Here is a 19,619-nt window from a genome sequence, read left to right on the forward strand (position 1 = left end):
TCCCAAATCTCATTTCAAATCCATCTGGACCCTTAGTCCATTTGTAACTTTCCAAAATCAAATTTCTAATCGCCCTTTTGCTGTTTATTCCAATAAAAAAAAAATTAAGTCCTTAAACTTGTATTTAAAACTTCTTTCACTAAGGATTGAAGGAAACTCACCCAGTGTTTTCAAACTTGTCAATCCAAAGGTTCCTAATAGCTGAAAAGCAATTTCCAAAAGTGATTAGAAAAGGAAGTATGTGAACCCAGTGTCCTTTCAAAGGCAGCAACTGTGGTTTGTGCAAGATGGCTATTCCCTCATCTCCCAGAGCTCTAAACCTGCCAGAGATTGCTGTCTGGCAGTCTCCTCGCAAGGAGCAACTGTCTGGAGCACTTGTGGACAATCTCAAGTCCTCTCCTTGTCTGGAGAGGAATCACAAAGAGCCGGTCTACTCACCAGCTCTTCATTCTGCCACAGTTGTCGGCTCCCTTTTTAGTGGAGCCATCTTCAGTTTGCTTTTTCTTCTCCAGAATTCCCTCAGGGACATCAGCTTCTGAAGGGAAGTGGGTAGGAAAAGTATACAGGTAATCCTTGGTTAACAACAGCAATTGGGACCAGAATTGCTGTTGCTAAGCAATGTGGTCATAAAAAGTGACATCACATGACCGCGCTGCTTAGCGATGGCAATTCCAGGACTCCCAGTTTTTGTTGTTAAGTGAATCACCGTGGGTTACTAAGCAAGGACATCACGTGGTTGCCATTGCGACCTCCTTCCGGCTTCCCCTGTTGACTTTGCTTCTCAGAAGCAGGCAAAGAAGGTCGCCAGTTGTGACTGCGGAATGCTGCAACATCATAATCATGAGCCGGGCACCAAACACCCGGATCACAATGATGGGACTACAGGAATTGTAGGGACAGCTGGAACTCCAAGGACTGGTCATAAGTACCACCCATTCAGCACTATTGCAAATTTGAATGGTACCAGAATGAGTGGTTGTTATGTGAGGACCACTTGTATCTCATTGGCAGCAGCTATGGGGAGGAAAGGCACTGGGAAAATGCGGGGTGGGGGACAGTTAGACAGTAGCATGTATGGTACACTGAAACTCTGGAGCGGAGAGATGGGGTGACCGACATCAGCCTTGTCCTACTTGCCCCACACATTTTTTTTCCACCTGAAACCCAGAACAAGTTGCAAGTGTCATTTCTCTTGAGCTGTGGCATACCCAAAATGGTTCAGCAGAAAAACCAATTACAGTGGTTTGTACCAGCTAGAAATCAACACATTTTTCTTGTGTGTGTCCTTGATGCATCTCCATATCTCCATGTTTTCCAGTAATATGCCAGGAACATCCATTGCATCTATTCTAGATGGATGCCCTCCTGTAGTGGAATCTTACGATCTCCCAGATCTCAGTCTGGAATATTTGCTTATTAATCAAATTTATACACCACCCATCTCACTATATAAGTGACTCTGAGCGCCTTACAATAAAAGATCATTATACACAAACACACACAAAGTGAAAAGCTAAAAGGAGGACAAACCATCCTCAAGCCACCAGCCACATCCAGGGCTGCCTACCACTATTGGATCCCCATGCTAGTTGGCAGAGCCAGGTCTTAACACTCTTCCAGAAGGCCAGAAAAGTGGGGGCCAACCTCACCTCAGAAGGCAAGATACTCTATATGGCAGGGGCAACAGCAGAAAAGACTCTCCTCCTAGACCCTGCTAGTCTAAATGCTTTAGGCGGCGGGGTCCGTAACATGGCTTTCCTGCCGGACCAGGTGGGATGGGTCGGTGTAATTGGGACAAGACAGTTCCTCAGGTAACCTGGTCCCATGTCATGAAAGGCTTTAAAGGTCATAACCAACACCTTGAATTGGACCCGGAAGCAAACTGGCACCCAGTGCAGCTCACGCAGCAGTGGTGTTACATGCACAGCCCTAGAGGCACCCATTACCACCCATGCCGCCGCATTTTGCACCAGCTGAAACTTCCAGATACTTTTCAAAGGTAGCCCCATGTAGAGCGCATTGCAGTAGTCCATATGGGAGATGTCCAGGGCATGAGTGACTGAGAGAAGGGCTTCCCGATCCAGGAAAGGGCACAACTGGTGCACAACACAAAGTTGAGCTAAGGCGCTTTTAGCCATGACTGCCACCTGGTCCTTGAGCAGGAGTTGAGTCCAGGAGGACTCCCACGTTGCACATCAGGTCTGTCTGGGGCCATACAACCCCATTAAGGACCAAAAATGGTAGATCCCCAGATACAGGGGAGCCCCGCACCCATAGCCACTCCGTCTTACAGAGCAAAATTTGAATAATAAACTTTTTGCTGAAGTAATTTTTAACTGATGAGTGCCTGTTTGTTTTTATTGATGTGCTTTCATGTTTTAATTGAAAAAAAAATGTTTCACCTTACAGTTGACTGTTAATTGCCTTGAGAATTACATTATATGGAAGGCAGGATATAAATTTAATAAATTAAAATTGTTTGCTGATGTCCGATTTTTAAATGAAAACGAAATCTCATGTTTTTTTTCTCTCTTCTAATAGATACATATGAACCAGATGGCTATAATCCAGAAGCCCCTAGTATTACTAGTACAGGTAGATCTCAGTATCGACAGTTCTTTTCAAGGACTCCAATGCAACGTCCAAACCTTATTGGCCTAACATCTGGTGAAATGGACACAAATCCAAGAGGTGTGACTTCTTATGTCAAAACAGTGAGGGTTTGGAATATTATGAGAGATTGTAGAGAGGCTGAGAAAGTAACAGGAGGAGTGTTACTCACAAACAACTAACACACGGAAGGATTTCATTCGTAATATATCCTGTAAATGGTAGCTCAATCCAGGCTGCAAAATATCTGGGAAGGAGGGGTTAAAAATATTCACTCTGCTTGAATGAACTCATTAATAAATGAGGACCAGAGGTTCACAGTTCTTTTTACTTTATCCTTAATTCTTGCATTAAAACTTTTTATTGAAGTTTGTGATTCTTGTTGCCTGGATTATGCCAAGCATTGTCTCTAATGAAGCATTATAGCTTGTAGTTATTTTCAGAAATAACTTGGTGCCAATGAATGGAAATAATAATTAGTGTTTAGTGTAGAGAGTGTTTTTTCTCCTTAATCTTTCTTTGAGATTGGAAATTGAGATTGAGGCTCTACAGCTTCTTGTTTCCAGGTTCTGCTGATTTACTGGAGCAGGTCCCCATCACTAAGAACAGAAAAGGGGAAGGGAATTTTTCTTCTCCCTTCCTCAGCATCACATTCTATGCTTTGGGGAAAATATCTTAATTGGAACAGCTGGTGGGAAAGTTGCAGGGGAAGTGGGACTAAGCTTATACCTTTTCTCCAGCAGAAAGTCCAGGGGATAGAGAAAGACCTGCAGTCAGCCTAAATAATATATTTGCAAACGAATGCTGCTTATGGTGCTCTAGTATGGCATAAGATCTGATTTTGCAGTAAGAGGTGATCATACTGAGAATTCAATTTGCTTAATAGCTTGCTTAGTTCTTTTAAAAGAAAATGTTGTGATCCATGCATTTTTAGCAACTTCCTGGGTTCCTGTACAACTGATTAGCTTATCTTATGGTCCAGTACACTTAATAATCAACTTCTTAGTTGTACCAATATCAAACAAGCATAATGTGAAATGGCTTGTGGAGCATCCATGTAAGTGTTAAAGCTTGGTTAGTGAGATACCCAAAATTCTACAGGGATTTTAGAGTAACAGCAGCAATGCTAAGCCTGTAGGCCAAACCAGCTAGAGACTGCCAGTATATTTGAGTGTACATTCTACAAGGGTATCACATATATTTGTTCAGTTGATATTTTCATATGAACTTGTTTATCGCTCCTAAATATGTAAACTAGAATGCAGTTATTTGCCAAAATCTGACATCTAGAATTTGGTGGTGTAATTCCCAACTAAAAAAAGGATACAAAATAAATTAATGAAAAGTGCCCAAACGCATATGAAGGAAGGACAGGCATTGATTGATTGATTGTTATTTAGAGCCCGCCTGCCTCCTAGCAATTCTGGACAGCTCACATTTCTAAAAGTAGAAAATAATAAAACAAAAGAAAAACAATGTATATCATAGAAAAAGACACACACACTATATTTCCTATAGTCATAAATGTTCGTGTAGACTTTTTGCCAGACCTACAAGCTAATCAGGAAACAGATGGCTGTTAAAATCAGAACAATAAGAAACTGAATAAAAATGAAATTTACAGATTTGTCAGACTTGGTTTTAGTAAATCTCGAACAAGAGATTCTCATCTGCAGATGCATAAATTTTACTGTTGCTACTTATATGCAGTGTCTCAAGTAATTGGAATTGTTAGGCAATTTTTTCATTGTTGGTTTTTCACCCAAATGATATTTTGGAGAGGTGTTGGTAACTCCAGCAAGAAGATTTCCAATTTTGCCCAGTTTAATTTTCTTATTTTCTGTTGTAGAGGGTCTCAACAATACAGCATTTTCAATATCGTATTAGCGTTATTTGTGTAATTCTTAGAGAAGAAATATATGGGAGCAATGACACGCTTCAAGTATATTGATCTTTTCTTCTTCCAGCTGCTAATATTATCATACAGACTGAACCTCCAATTGGAATTGCAAGTAACAGCAGCAATGTATCCAGAGTGGTGCTTGAGCCAGACAACAGGAAGAGAGTTTCAAACACGATAGAAGGGCCATCTCCAAAGAAACCTTGGATTGGAAAGTAAGAACTTTATGTACTGCTAATTAATTAGACAATTGAATTAAAATCAGATATATTTTGTTAGAGAACTATGGGACCTGAAAACCAGGAATCTTTATGAATATTTTAACATACTTAATTAAATTAGTGTTTTAGCCAGGGTGTCTTGGTTATATATTGTTTTGATGGTTTAATGTTTGCACGCCACCCAGAATCATTGCTCTGTGATGGGCAGCTCTATAAATCATTTAAGTAAATAATAAACAAAAGCAACTGAAATACTATTTCTTTTAGTGAGGTTGTCAAGTAGAGGTGGAAAACGTGGCTTTCCAGGTGTTACTACTCAGCAGCCTCAGACCATGTCAGTGATCTGGGACTGTGGGAGTTACGATTCAACCATATTCTGTTATAAATAGGATCTGAATATGGCAAATCCTCTGTCTTCAGTTTTATCTTCAGTTGTATCACCAGCATATTAGAATTGCTCTGTAAATGGGGACCTTGGCATAATGCAGTAAAGCAATTCTTATATTAAGAGGTTTTAAAAATAAAAGATTGCTCTTTTGTGTAAGTTAATTTTTTAAAAACGTAACATGTGAAGCCTCGTTTTCTTTCTTTTTCTTCAGACAAACTAATAACCAAAATAAGCCAGGGTTCCTGAAGAAGAGCCAGTATACTAACACTAAATTGGAAGTTCGTAAAATACCACCAGAATTGAACAATATTACTCAACTGAATGAACATTTCAGCAAATTTGGAACAATTGTTAACATTCAGGTAAAATTAAACACTTCCTTATGTACACTGTTGTATACAGCAAGAGCTGATGGGTTGAAAATTGCAAGGAGATAATTTTGGGCAAAGTATGTGGAGAAATTTTCCAGCAATACAGACTATTGGATAGGGAAATGAAGTGCCTCAGGAAGTGGTGTGCTTTCCATTTCTCTATCGTAGGGGGATAAACTTCAGTCAATGATGCTATAGTTGTATTTCTTATTCCATATTATACAGTGAAATGGGCAGTTTTATGTTAAGAATGGATGAGTACTTTTTCCTGTACCTCTGCTGGCACAACTAAATTTATTTATTATTTTTAATAATCAGGAAATTAGGAAATAATCAGGGAAAAAAAATACACATGGACCATGATAGTCCCATAGCACTGTTATGTTAAGGGCGTTAGCTTTATTATCATACCTGCCAAAGTGGTGTTCTGTTGTAAAAGCTGCTGGTTCTTCACTTAATATTGCATGAGGACTTGTGCTGCAAAACTTAAGAATAGCACACATTATGGCATCAATTTAGCTATTCCTAAGCTTCAGTGTTCATGAAAATGTGGGAAGGAGATGCTTAAGTACTGTTGCAAAGAGTTTTGTAAAAATATCATACTGGAAATGACAGCTCAGAAGCAAATTATACTAGTAACTATGCCTAAGACATTTTGTTTACTATGTAATCAGACTATTTTGAATATTTATTCCTTAGGTTGCCTTCAGGAATGATCCTGAAGCTGCTCTAATTCAGTATTTAACAAATGATGAAGCCAGGAAAGCTATTTCTAGCACAGAGGCAGTGTTGAACAATCGGTTTATACGAGTCCTGTGGCACCGGGAAAGCAGTGAGCAGCAGCCCTTGCAGCATCAGCAGCAACCACAGCAGCAGCATCAGCAGCAAGCACCATCACCTCTTCATCAGCTGCACATGCAACCACAGATCCTGGCACAGCCTCCACCTGTAACAGTGCACAGCAGCATGCCAAAGGTATATAGTGCTCTTATTGCAACCTCAGTATTTTGCTCCTCCTAAACTTTTTAGGATCTATGATAGTTCAAAACAGATGAATACACACTAACGTTTTTCTGTTTAATATGCATTCATGCAGGTGACTAAATCATTAACTTCAGGTGCCTATGTCTTTAACAAGGTTCCAATTAAACATAGACTTGGAACAACCAGTGGGATTCAGCCAGATTCTCAACATGTATTGCTTAACCAGTCCAGTGCTACTGCGGAGGATGTTCAGGTAAGAGAAATGGATATGGAAGACATTCCGATCTCAGAACAAAATATTACAAAGGTAACAATGCAAGACTTTAATCTTGTGTTGTTACTTGCCAGATTTACTATAGAAAAACACTAGAAAATTAAAATACATCATTCTTCAGAGCAGTGATATTTAAAAGAGTGAGCAATTATATTAGTTGAGAAAATGACATAGCAAAAGAGATTTAAGGAATTTTTTAAATGAAGATTGTAATTTTTTTAGTTTTAATATGCATTTCCTAATATATTGCTTCTACCTATACAGTTTTAATGGAAAATAGAACATAGATGTTTTAAGATTTTGTACTGCCTCTTAAAATTATGAGTATATTTATATGTACCCCAAAACTGTGTCAGATTTTTTGTTTTTTATTGCTTTGTTTGCTTTTGCATAGTTTCTGTGTTGTGTTGGTTATCACATTGTTTTCTGTTTTCAGTGGTTCTTGATGACTACATGTTGCATCTCAGTTTTGAGGGTTTTGTTCCAAGCTTGAAACAAAGGGCTGTTTTGAACCATATTATTTCCAGTGTTCCAAGAGCCCTAAGTCCTGTGGTTTGGTTTTGTTTTAATTAAAATTGGCTTGTAAGCTGATTTGAACTCTGGCAGGTTATCTTTGACTAATGTCAAAAGGGTATATGAACTTTCTTAATAACTCAAAGCTTTCCTTTGGAGGAGGTTTGCAAAATACAGTGCATTGCCATGCTGTGCTTGTACAGTATAGTCTTTTAAGAGCAGTTGGTCAGGGGGTGCAGGATACTCATGTGCATTAGAAAGAAGCCTCTCTCAAGCATGTAATGAAAGAGTGTTTGAGATTCTGCTTTTGTTTTTTCATGTTGTTGTTGCCATTGTTGGGCTCTGGTAAAATAAAAGCAATTGGTTGTTGCTTCCTCCTAGGCAGTGTACTGAAAGAAACGATGTTGGATTATCACTCTTCCTACTTTTGTTGATCTAGGACACAAATCACATTGGCTTGTTTCAAATTCTCATTGTTCTCCATAGCTGAAGACCTGAAATGTTTTGAGTTCTTACTCTGTTGAAACATGGAATACTTTTTGACTTTGTTCCATTGGACTGTTTCAAGTAGGACTGTTTTTTCCTGAGCCAAAAACAAAGCATTTTTCCATTTAGTGGACACTTGTAGTAAAAAAATTCACATGTTAACATCTGTAATTACTAACATGGATGTAAGCTTTTATGAATAATAAATATTCAGAATTACTGAATTTTAGGACGTTCTGATAATTCATACCATCTCTAAATGGAGGAATTGCTTACCTAATTTAGAATGAATAGTTTTACTATAGCCACCAGTTTACCTTCTGTTTCTTTATATAGTGATTTTAGCTTTTTTTTTTTCCCCCTGTATCACCTCTGGTCAAAATTGTATATGCAATGTAAGCTGCAATTGTCAGCATAGTTCTGTAGTGTGCAGTTAGGCCTACAATGAATCTGAATTGTTAAGAGGTTATAACTAATGTTTCAATAGGTGAAAGATGATAGAGTAGAAGTAGGCAACCTGGGTCCTCCAGATATTTTAGGCTTCAGTCTTCAAGAGTCCCAGCCAATTTGGAGTTTTGAAGTTTATTGTGTAAAACCCCTGAAGGGTCTAGGCTGCTCACCTCTGAAGTTGAGCTTTCTCCTACAATAAACATACTTAGTTATTTAAATGAGAATGAAATAAATGTCGGTGTAACGTTTAAGGAAAAAAAACCCGATTTAGTAAAGTAACATATATGCCATTGGCTAATAGAATATGGCATAAGAGTTCTTAAAACTACCACTATTAAAGTATCAAGCTGCTGAACTTTCATCCAGCTAAAGACATTGTGGCAGCCTTCAAATGGCACTGTCCTGCTAAGACCTGTGCTTCAGTAAATCCAACTGCATGGGCAATCATTAAGGTCCTCATACTGCACCTTCAGAGTCCCTAAATATGTAGAAAGACAAGCTACATTCAATACAGACTAGGTATTGGCAATGGTGTCCAGAATGTATCATAGATGGAATATTCCAGAGATTACCAAGCATTCTATTTTTCTGTGGATCACACCAATTTAGTAGTTCAGGGAATAGTCTAGCTATTTTCCAGAAATGAAGACTTCCAGAGCAGGGAGTGGGTTTTAGACATGGTCCAGGAATATAAGAGTATGTTTTGTACCTTCTTAGTATAGGCAACCTGGAGCTATCTAGATACATCAGAGTACAGCTCCACAATTCTTTTTAACAGGCCATGTTTGGACTTGTAGTTTGAAATATTGAGATAGTAGGTTGTTTGCTGTATATTGACCAGCAGTAGTCTGAGGAACAGAAGAATGGCTGGGTTTTCTGCTATTACTGAGCAAAATATAAAGGAAATTTTTGTTAAACATTCACAGCTATTCTTACTATTGTGCCTCTATAGACTTCTTGCATATAATGCTAAATCAGAACAATTTAAACCAGGTTTTTATTAAATGAGCCATTGTAGTCTATACCTAAGCTGTTGCTTAGTCAAAAGCAAACAAACCACATTATGAATTAGTGTGATGTAGGCTAAGATAGTGGGACGCGGTGGCGCTGCGGGTTAAACCGCTGAGCTGTCGATCGGAAGGTTGGCGGTTCGAAACCGCGCGGCGGGGTGAGCTCCCGTTGCTCGTCCCAGCTCCTGCACACCAAGCAGTTCGAAAACATGCAAATGTGAGTAAATTAATTGGTACCGCTTCGGCGGGAAGGTAACGGCGTTCCGTGAGTCATGCTGGCCACATGACCTGGAAGTGTCCTATGGACAACGCCGGCTCCAAGGCTTTGAAACGGAGATGAGCACCGCCCCCTAGAGTCGGACACGACTGGACTTTACGTCAAGGGAAACCTTTACCTTTACCTAGGCTAAGATAAAGTCTCTTTCTGCTAAGCTTGACTCCTGGCCACTTCATGTTCAGGATGTTTGATTGACAAAAAGTGGTTTGTCATTGCCTTCTTCCAGGATGTTTTTTTTAATTTCCCAGTCAAACCAAGAGCCCTGGTATTCTGTGATAGTTTCCCATCTAAGTACTAACCAGCTTGACCTTGCTTAGCTTTGAGCTAAGGTGATATACATAGTATATTGATAGTGTTAGAAGGCCAGTACTGAAAAGAAGGGTTAGGAGTAATTCCCATTCAAACAATCTCACAAATTTTATTTTACAGTGGGATATTCTTGGGGGCCAGGGGATTGAAGACATTTCCATTTATAATAGTTCTGCATCTTTGAATATCAAAGAACAATTTTTCTTAAAGTTCTTAATGCAAATATGTGACACCGATAGACAATCTAAATTTCATCCTTGCATAATCTGCAAAATACTACCTGACAATGTTTGATTTGATCTTTTAAAATATTACTGTAAATAGTTGCACAAAGCTTAATGGCACCATTAATGTGTTGTCATAAATTGCTGCTTTCAGTTGTTTCCTTCATCGACTGCACATACAAAGACACTTTACAGTTCCTCTAATTTGAAGACAGGAAATAAATCTGGTACAGGAAATAAATCTCATGATGTCCAAGAAGTTCTTAAAAAGAAACAGGTGAGCACATATAATTGCACTGTATTTAATAACTGTAACCTTTGAATGGAATACAATAGATGAGGGGGCTGTGCAAAGCATTCAGAAGAAGTGCTTCATAGAGCATGTTAGCATGAACTTCTCTTCAAAATGTTAGAATGGCTGCATCTTCTGCAAGACTTGCACAGCTGCTTTGAAATCTGTTGTTGATGGTCTTAATGCATGTGTGCAGGCACAGACAACCTTTTCACTAGATCTGCCAGCAGAGCAAAAAGGCTGTGCAGTAAGAACCTTGCAAACATCATCATTGCTTCAAATATTAAAACAGTTTAACAGACAAGTATTGTGAAGCTCAATTTTCAGTGCTTTGCACAGTTCTTACAGATGGCTTGTTTTTCTGTTTTCTGCTAGGACTACTTTAGAATATGCTGTATATTAAACTGTAGCTGGTTTTTTTTAGCACACTTGCCAAACAAATTTGCATCCACCAGATGAAGAATTATTCCTTGTAAAAATTTAGATGAATCTTTTTAGATTTAGTCTTTGGTTGGGAGAATTATGACCTAAATATAATCTCCTGTCTTACAGTCATTCTCACCATTTTGGATTAATCTTTTTCTTATCCAAACACTGTAAAGTCTACCACTGTTCCTTGGCATTTGAAGTACATGGAAGTGTAATGGTATGTGGGAATGACCTTGGGAGACAGGGGGAAGAGATGCTGCCTCAGATAAGAGAGGACATAGCCCACAGCTGCATAACAGGGAGAGAAGGAAAGGAATCTCCCTAACTTCTCAGGCTGTAAAGTGACAGTGGAGATTTATACTGTCACGCTTGTTGCAGAATGCCGGAAACCGTTTGGCCCGAGAGATCAGAAAAAAGACACCAGGCATTTCTACAAAAATAATTGTATTTAAACAAAGCGTAGAACATAAAAGTTTCCTTATCCAGAGCCCTGGATAGGCAAAGTCCTTAAATACAAAGAATAATTTTAAAAGCTCGTACACGCGCGCACACGCACTGAGCAAAGGAGAGGGCTGCTGAGCTGAGCTAAACAGAAACTGAAACTTCTGGTAGCAAGTCTAGGCAAGTTCCTCCAGGTAAACAACAGCTTTTACTTATTTGGTCATGCTTTTCCACACCCCAACCTGAGGACAGTTAAGTCTGACCTTCTCACCCTGCCGATATTTAATTACCATGAATACCTGGCTCCTCTATGACTTGCTCCTTGCATAACAACCTGAAATACCAACAAGACTTGCAAGGTTCTGTTAATATAGCCTTACAATAAAGTAGAATTAGCTTATCTGTCGTGTTTCCTGTCTGATCTACCTGGGAAGGCTGACAGGAAGGAACTGTGTACGTAGCACACACACACTCCTCACAAGGGTGGGGAGCTTGGTTTCAATCTTAGACTCAAAAAGAGCACCATGTGATTCAACTGTCACGGCGCAAGTAGCCAGATTCTGCGCAGCTGCTATGAAGATACGTCAGATTATGATTGGAAAAATGTAGTAATGTATCCCTTGTAATAACTTTGTGGTCTATATAACACATTTTATATATGATATTTTACTCTTTTATCACTCCTTTTAATATTTTACATATATTTTTATAGACACTTATACCTGATAGAATATTAGTCATGATAATGCAAATTAATAAGATTGTTTTTAAACTTGATTAAGGGGCTCACTTACACTGTGATCCAAACGTACTTTAACACTTAATTGGAACTTGTAAACTCAGATTGAAAATTATTTTAATTTAGATGGCTCATATTTTATGGCTAATGGTTAACGTGCATATTTTTATAGAATTGTATCTTGTACTGGTCAGTGACCGTAATAAAATCAATTGAATTGAATTGACTCAAAAAAAGCACCATGTGATTCAACATAGAAGGATTACAGTTGTAGGAAAGGGAGAGATAACTAAACCTCTGTTTGCCACATTGAGCTGACTGCAGTGTAGTTTGGATATAAACCCAAAGGCATTTTTAGATATTCTTTGGTGGCATGTATAACATAGGGTAGTAGTAGCTTTCCGCAAGACATGAGTCCCAATCAAGATTTGAATTGTCTGAAACCAAACACACAGATTATCAGTGATGAAAGATAATTATTGTTTTCCAGGGAACTATAATGCTGCAGAAGGAAATAGCATATTCCAAATGGTATTGTTTTGGATCATCTAAAATTGTGATTTGTATTTATTTACCCATCCATAGTAATTAAAGTAAACCATTTAGCACACTAAAATAAATTTTTTTCTTGGTAGGAGGCAATGAAATTGCAACAAGACATGAGAAAGAAACAGCAAGAAATGTTGGAGAAACAAATAGAATGTCAAAAGGTATGATTGAATTGTTTAAATTTAGCATTAACTTCCAAGTTTTTGTTTTGTGCATAACTTAAGCATATTTAAGGGATTGCAGGTGAAGCCCTTTCAGTCTAGTATATTTTTATTTTGACTTTCATAGATGTTAATATCAAAATTGGAAAAGAATAAAACCATGAAACCAGAGGAGAGAGCAGAGATTATGAAGACTCTGAAAGAGCTAACAGGGAAAATTTCACAATTGAAAGATGAATTAAAAACTTCATCTGTTGTTTCTACAACATCAAAGCTAAAGTCTAAAACTGAAGTAAGTCATACAACTGTTTTTATGTCTTCCTATTTTAAAATCTGCAGTTAATTCACTGCCTGTAGTCTGAGATTTCTCATAGATGGGGAAAGGCACTGTTGGAATCTTTTTGTTGAAGTAATGCTCCCATATTAAAGCTCCCTTCATGTATTATTCATCTGAAATGGGCGGCGGGGTTTGACGTGTTGAAAGGGCATGACATTGCCCCAATGCATCGTATGTCCAGGTTGAACATACATGTTTGAATTGAAGCAGCCTATCACATGAATTTGAGCATTTATAAAAGTTTGCTACTTCTTTCAATATTTTTATTTTGCTATCCATCTTTCATATTTGTTCTCATTGTTTTCAGGGAAAAATATTTTAAACTATTTAAAAGATCAAAGCTGGAAACTTCAGATTTTTTTCTGAGAGACCACTGATTATCCAAGACCGCTCTTGTGGTCTGAATCAGCATTGTTTACTCTAGTTATCATTATTACAACAATTTTTTATTACTGCATCTCTTAGCATAGAATATTTATTTATTTAGCCTTTACTATCCCACATTTTGGATTCTTCCCAAACCCCACAAGATATAACTTACCATTATGTTTTCCCTAGAATATGGGGAAATTGAAACCTATGGGGAAATATCTAATCATTTAGAAGAGAGTGAAGCAAATGAATTCTCTGTTACCACTTCTCTCCTTTCAAAGGCACAAAAAGAACTTTTAGATGCAGAAATGGACTTACATAAAAGATTGTCTTCTGGGGAAGATACGACTGAACTGAGAAAAAAACTCACCCAGCTACAGGTGGAGGTAAGTTTGTAGAGTTGACTGCCATCTTGATTCTGGTGTTAGGTATATACAGTATCCACAAAAATTGAAGTGCATTCTTTTTGCCCAGGCTGCTCGTTTAGGTATCTTACCTGTTGGTCGGGGAAAAGCGATGTCAGCTCAAAGTAGAGGACGAGGACGAGGTCGTGGAGGGAGAGGGAGAGGTATTGTGAATCACATGGTAGTGGACCACCGCCCCAAAGCACTAACAATTGGAGGCTTTGTGGAAGAAGAGAAAGATGAAGTGCTGCAGCATTTCTCAGTAAGTTAGCAACTTATAACTAACTCTAAAATTTACCTCAATTTCTGGGCAGTATTCTAGAATAATATAGAGGCATGAGTCTCCTAAAACTGAACTGACTTCATCTTCACAGCTGCTTGATTGATGTAGTACTTAATCTCTTCAGCAGCCTTTTAACTGAAATGGATTTCATCACATGCTGCAAACATTTGGTTAACTGTTAGAGAAGTTAGCTGTTCCAGGTATTATCTGCTATATTTCTGTTGCATCATTTTTCTAAGATTCCTAAATGTTGGAGTCGGCTTGACCAGATATCATCCAATATAATTTTAATGTCTTTTAGTCGAATTGTGTTTGGATAACTTTGTCAATGTTTGTTAGTCTTGGAATTAATCTAAGTTCACTGCCTTTAAGCTCAGGTGAAATTAGCTTTGATGCTGGAAATTAATACCAGGAAACTGCCACCAATTTGGCCCTTTATTTACAGATAATTAAGGGATTCTCAGGATCTACAAACAAACAGCAATTTGGCAAACAGTTCTCTGGCTGCCTGAACCACCATTTCCTTTTTCACTGTTAATACAATTAAACTTGAAGCTTACAAAAGCATAAACAAAAAATAAGAGTTAAATTAAGACATTTCTAAATGTAAAATAAGTATATCAATTACATAAATAAAGATTTGCTAATTCGAGTCTCAAAGATTCTACAGTTTAGAAACTTTGCCTAAAATCTTACATATGCCTGCTGAAGAATGTGCTCCAGTAAACACTACAGAAATTCCTTTAAAAGAAAATATACATAGTATTAGATTTGCAGCCAAAACTATGATACTTTTGAGAAGCACAGGCAAATACCTGTCATCTGGCTTTAGTCTGTGATCTCTGAGCAGTTATCTGTACTTTTCCTGTGTATTTGGGTGACTAGTGTGGTTCCTAAAATGCTAAGAAATAAAATTGCTGTCCAAGAAGATGAATGTCCCATGGCCTTGTTTACAGTGACAAGTGCCCTCTTGGGTAGAGGGGGCTCTTGCAGGGACATGCAGAAGAATTTGTTCAGCATCTGTCAGACAAAGTCACTCAAATTTGTTTGGAGTTGGACTCCAGCCTTGTTGCAGGACCGGAGGAGATGCCTGGGGAGGAGCATTGCCCAGTTATCTGAGATCAGTTTGGGCCTGTTGGGCCTGAGGAAGTGGGCAGGGTCTGTATGACTGTGAGCTCAGCCACATGCTCTTTAGATCCATGCCCCTCCTGGCTTATTAAAGCGGCCCAGGGGGTATCATGTGAGTGGGTTCTAGTGGTGGTGGACTCTTTCTTGAATGAGGGGGTTGTTCCTTTACCTCTTAAAGAGGACTTGGTTTGCTGCCTCCTCAAGAAGCTATCACTGGCTGCCACTATACTGGATGATTTTCGTCCAGTATCTAACCTCCCCTTTCTGGGGAAGGTGGTAGAGAAGGTGGTTGTGCAGCAGCTTCAGAGACCTTGGGTGAAGCAGATTATCTGGATCCCTTTCAGTCAAGATTCAGACCTGTATATGGGATGGAAACAGTATTGGTCGCGCTTTTAGATGATCTCTGGCCAGAGTGGGATAGGGGTTGTGCATCCATCCTTGCCCTACTTGACCTCTCTGCAGCTTTTGATACCATCAACCATGGTATCCTTTTTGGATTGGCTCAGGGGATTGGGGGTGGGCAGCACTGTGTTGTGCTAGTTCACCTTTCTCCAGAGTTGGTTCTGGTCTATGGTGATTGGGGAAGAGAGATCCTGCCCCTGGCCTCTATGTGGGGCGTTGCAGGGTTCGGTGCTCTTTCCACTCCTATTCAACATTTACTTGATGTTGGGTGAGATCATCAGCCGTGGGCTGAGGTATCATCAGTATGTTGGTGATACCCAATTATACATCTCTGTTCCTGGCGAATTAAGCGATGCTATGGACGTCTTATCCTGGTGTCTGGAGGCTGTGAGGGTCTGGATGGGTAACAACAGACTTCAGCTGAACCTGGCAAGACTGAGTGGCTTTGGGTTTTGGGGCCTGCCTGTTCTAGGACTGTGCCATCTTTGGTGCTGGATGGGGTTGTATGACCCCAGACAGCCCCGGTGCACAATCTGGGGGTCCTCCTGGACCCATGACTCCTGTTTGAAGAGCAGGTGGCAGTCATGGCTAGGAGGGCCTTTGCACAGCTTCGTGTTGTGTGCCAGTTACGCCTGTTCCTGGATCGGGGGGCTCTGCTCACAGTTACCCATGCCCTAGTCACCTCCCAATTGGACTACTGTAATGCACTGTACATGGGGCTGCCCTTGAAGAGTATCCAGAAGCTTCAGCTGGTGCAAAATGCAGCGGTGCAGCAGTTATGTGTGCTTCTAAAACAGCACATGTTAAGCCCCTGCTCCATGAGCTGCATTGGTTGTCAGTCTGCTTCCGGGTCCAGTTCAAGGTGCTGGTTTTGACCTTTAAAGCCCTTCATGGCATGGGGCCAGGTTATCTGAGGGACCACCTCTCCCTGATTACATCTGCTCTTCCCATCAGATCTCGCAAGAGAGGCATGCTATGGGTCCTATCTCTCTACACTTGGCAGGCCTGAGGAGACAGGCATTCTCTGCCGTGGCACCCACCTTATAGAACATTCCCCTCCCCCCAAAGTGAGGTCCACTCCATCCCAACTTATTTTCCAGAAGTCCTTCTAGACCTGGCTTTGTCATTGGGCCTGGGGGTCTCAGGGAACCAGTGAGATCTTGAAGTGGCTCCATTGCTGATTGAATCTCGTGTGTTTGTAACTTTTTTAATATGACTGTTTGACTTGTTAATTGTTTTTATACTCTTTTGCTGTACACTGCCCAGAGTCACTTCTTGTGAGATCGGCAGCCATATAAGATGATAGATTAGATCAGATCAGATCGCCATTGAGAAGGATCAGAGGCCTTTCTGGGATTCTTGTTGCAAAGCCAAGTGTTACCTAAATATTTTGGCCTACATCTCCCATTGACCTTGTTAAATTGAACCAGTGATTGGGAATTAAGGGAATTACGGGCCAAAATATTTGGAAGACATCAGGTATACTTTAATTGTTAATATTACATTGGTCATCAATATTTTTTTAGCAATGAAAGAACATGCATAAACTTCAGTCTTGTATGTTTCAGCAATTTGGAGATATTGAAGGCCTTCAAGAGGAGGAATCACCTTTAAGTGTTGTTTTGACATTCAAGTCCCGCTCTGAAGCTGAAAATGTACGTAACATGGTTTATATTTTTAAATAAGGGATGTTCTAGTACTCCATATGCTTTTAAGACAAACTTACCGTGTAATTGAAAGTATCAGCAAATATATACTGGTTTCAAATGAAACATTTTCAGGCATTAAATGGTTAAATCCTGTTGCTGTCTCCAAATTGATTATGTTACTAACATTTACTTTATATTATAGAAAAGAAGTTAGAGTAGCAAATATGAGAAGCAATGCAAAGACTTCTGATCGGTCACAATAATGGAAATCTCTCTGACATGCTGTATAGCCACTGATTTATCTTGGTGTATAACATACATTGTTTTCTTTTTCTTACTTAAATATTCCACCATAGGCTGCCAATCAAGGGTTAAAGTTTAAAGACCGACGACTTCAGATATCATGGCATAAACCTAAGTTACCCTCTGTGTCTACAGAAACTGAGGAGGAAGAACCCAAGGAAGAGGTATTAGAATACTATTCAAATAGCTTGTCCTTTAAAATCTCTTAAAAATTTAGCTTTGCCCACCTGGTTTTGCAGTACAGCACCAAGTTGAACTGATGGGGCAATTGTTCTGGTCAATAGGAATTGCATCTTGCTCATCAGAAAACTCTGAATGGATCAAGCTTTGACTGTATTTGATGTTGGAACAGCAAGTCAGTGGGCCTGTTCTGCTACCCAACCATTTCTCTGATCAAACTAGCTGAGATTTTTTTCAGGTGTGCTGTTGGGTAACCCCAGAACAATGATCCTAGGGGACTTCAGCATTCATGCTGAGACTATCTCAGGAAGGCCTACTCAGTATAGTGTGTCACCATCATGAATCTATCTTGAGCTGTCATCAGACTCAGTAGATAGGGAGGGGCATACCTTTTATTTAGTTTTGCCTCATGTCATGAAGGGGTTGTTTGGGAAGGGGGATTATAGTTCTCATGACCAGACCACTCTCTGGTGAAGTTTCTCTCAGATCATCATTGCTTTCCTGTCCCCTGCTGATCACTTAAAGTTGTGTACCCTTGGAGACTTAGGGAATTTGATTGATTTGTAAAAATTTGGGGAGAATTTCCAGAAACCAAAGCCACTATTCCTTCCAGGCCCTTGCTGACATAAGGAATGGGGAACATCAGTGTAGCATTGGTGCAGTCATCCTCAAATGCTTCTCCAGCATTGTAGAAACTGAGCTGCTTCTTGGATTTTTGGGGACCTCTCAACAATGAATTAGACTAGGAATTGGCAAGAATGCAAGTATTGTAAATATGTTGTGGGGGTGACTAAGCATGAATTAATGCATATAGTCATACCTGTTTTGTGGCTTTTGTTAACATTCTCAAATAGCCATGTAGCAGAGCTAGGTTTTATGGACAAGATGCTTCTAGCTATCTGGTTTTTCACATATTGTCTGGGCTTTTAGCTGCCTTTGCTTATATAGATTAACTGAAAGGAGTTGATAGGGCAAATAATGGAAGTGATGCATGGATGCTTCCATGTTGAAATTATGTTGCCACCCTTAAAGAAAGCAAACTCACTCCTGAAGACACCTCCATGGATTCAGAAGATCTTGCCAACCACCACCCAGTCAAAATACTCAGTCATTGGCAAGCTATTTGAGAGGGTGGTATCTGCATAGTTGTAGGTGTTTTTGAAGGACATTAATTATTACTGTGCTTTTCAATCTGAGTTCAGGCCTAGTTTGGGAACAGGATAAGCCATGCTTCCTCGGTTTTATAACTTGACAAAAGGAGCACAACTCTGTTGATCCTGCTTGACCTCTCTGGTTTGTAATATAATTGACTATAGTGACTGTAACAAAACAGGATTAATTTGGTCAGAAATGGCATAAATTAATTTGGGGATAAATAATTTAAAATCCTGCTGCCACTATCCCAAAATAATAAACTTGGTCTAGGAATTTTATTTCCTCTCTTATTCCTTCTTTTATTGGTAGTTGGTTTCTTAGACTTGTGAGGGAGGGTATGAGGGTTAGTTAGCAGCAGTTAGACTGACCACAAGCCACTATTCCCCATGCTATTTAACATCAATATGAAAAAGCAGGGATGATCATCAGGACTTTTCAGCAGCCAGGTTACTGAGCAGAGACCATACATTTATTACAGCTCTATTGACATCACCTACTGCCAGTTGGTTACTGAACTAGGACATCTCGGGAGGGTATCTGACAGACCATTGCCATTACAGATAGTAAATTCTAAAATCATCAAAAATCATCAGGGGATGTCTTCTTGCAGTACTGAGTGCCATCTTGTGGCTCCTGACAGGCAGGCCTTCTCTGTGGTGGTGCCTGTGGGGAAAATTAGGAGGAATACTATATATACCACCTTATGATCAAAAGGCAGAATATAAAGCAAATCAGTAGATACATTCATGAGGCGCCTATTGAAGATCTAGCTCTTCAT

The 19,619-nt window shown here is 39.4% G+C and overlaps 1 protein-coding gene across 1 annotated transcript in view; it reads left to right on the forward strand.

The window, feature by feature from the left end:
* Window positions 1–19,619, forward strand: part of RBM27 (RNA binding motif protein 27) — a 45,370-nt gene that overhangs the window by 21,465 nt on the left and 4,286 nt on the right. The window contains exons 9-20 of the mRNA XM_063292365.1: window positions 2,542–2,691; window positions 4,578–4,725; window positions 5,331–5,481; window positions 6,190–6,465; window positions 6,587–6,727; window positions 10,172–10,294; window positions 12,554–12,628; window positions 12,756–12,920; window positions 13,619–13,723; window positions 13,812–14,003; window positions 17,123–17,209; window positions 17,560–17,670. Coding sequence (XP_063148435.1) covers window positions 2,542–2,691; window positions 4,578–4,725; window positions 5,331–5,481; window positions 6,190–6,465; window positions 6,587–6,727; window positions 10,172–10,294; window positions 12,554–12,628; window positions 12,756–12,920; window positions 13,619–13,723; window positions 13,812–14,003; window positions 17,123–17,209; window positions 17,560–17,670 — 1,724 coding nt within the window. The remainder of the gene's footprint in view (window positions 1–2,541; window positions 2,692–4,577; window positions 4,726–5,330; window positions 5,482–6,189; window positions 6,466–6,586; window positions 6,728–10,171; window positions 10,295–12,553; window positions 12,629–12,755; window positions 12,921–13,618; window positions 13,724–13,811; window positions 14,004–17,122; window positions 17,210–17,559; window positions 17,671–19,619) is intronic.

This window comes from Candoia aspera, chromosome 2, assembly GCF_035149785.1.
Source record: "Candoia aspera isolate rCanAsp1 chromosome 2, rCanAsp1.hap2, whole genome shotgun sequence".
Lineage (NCBI taxonomy): Eukaryota > Metazoa > Chordata > Lepidosauria > Squamata > Boidae > Candoia > Candoia aspera.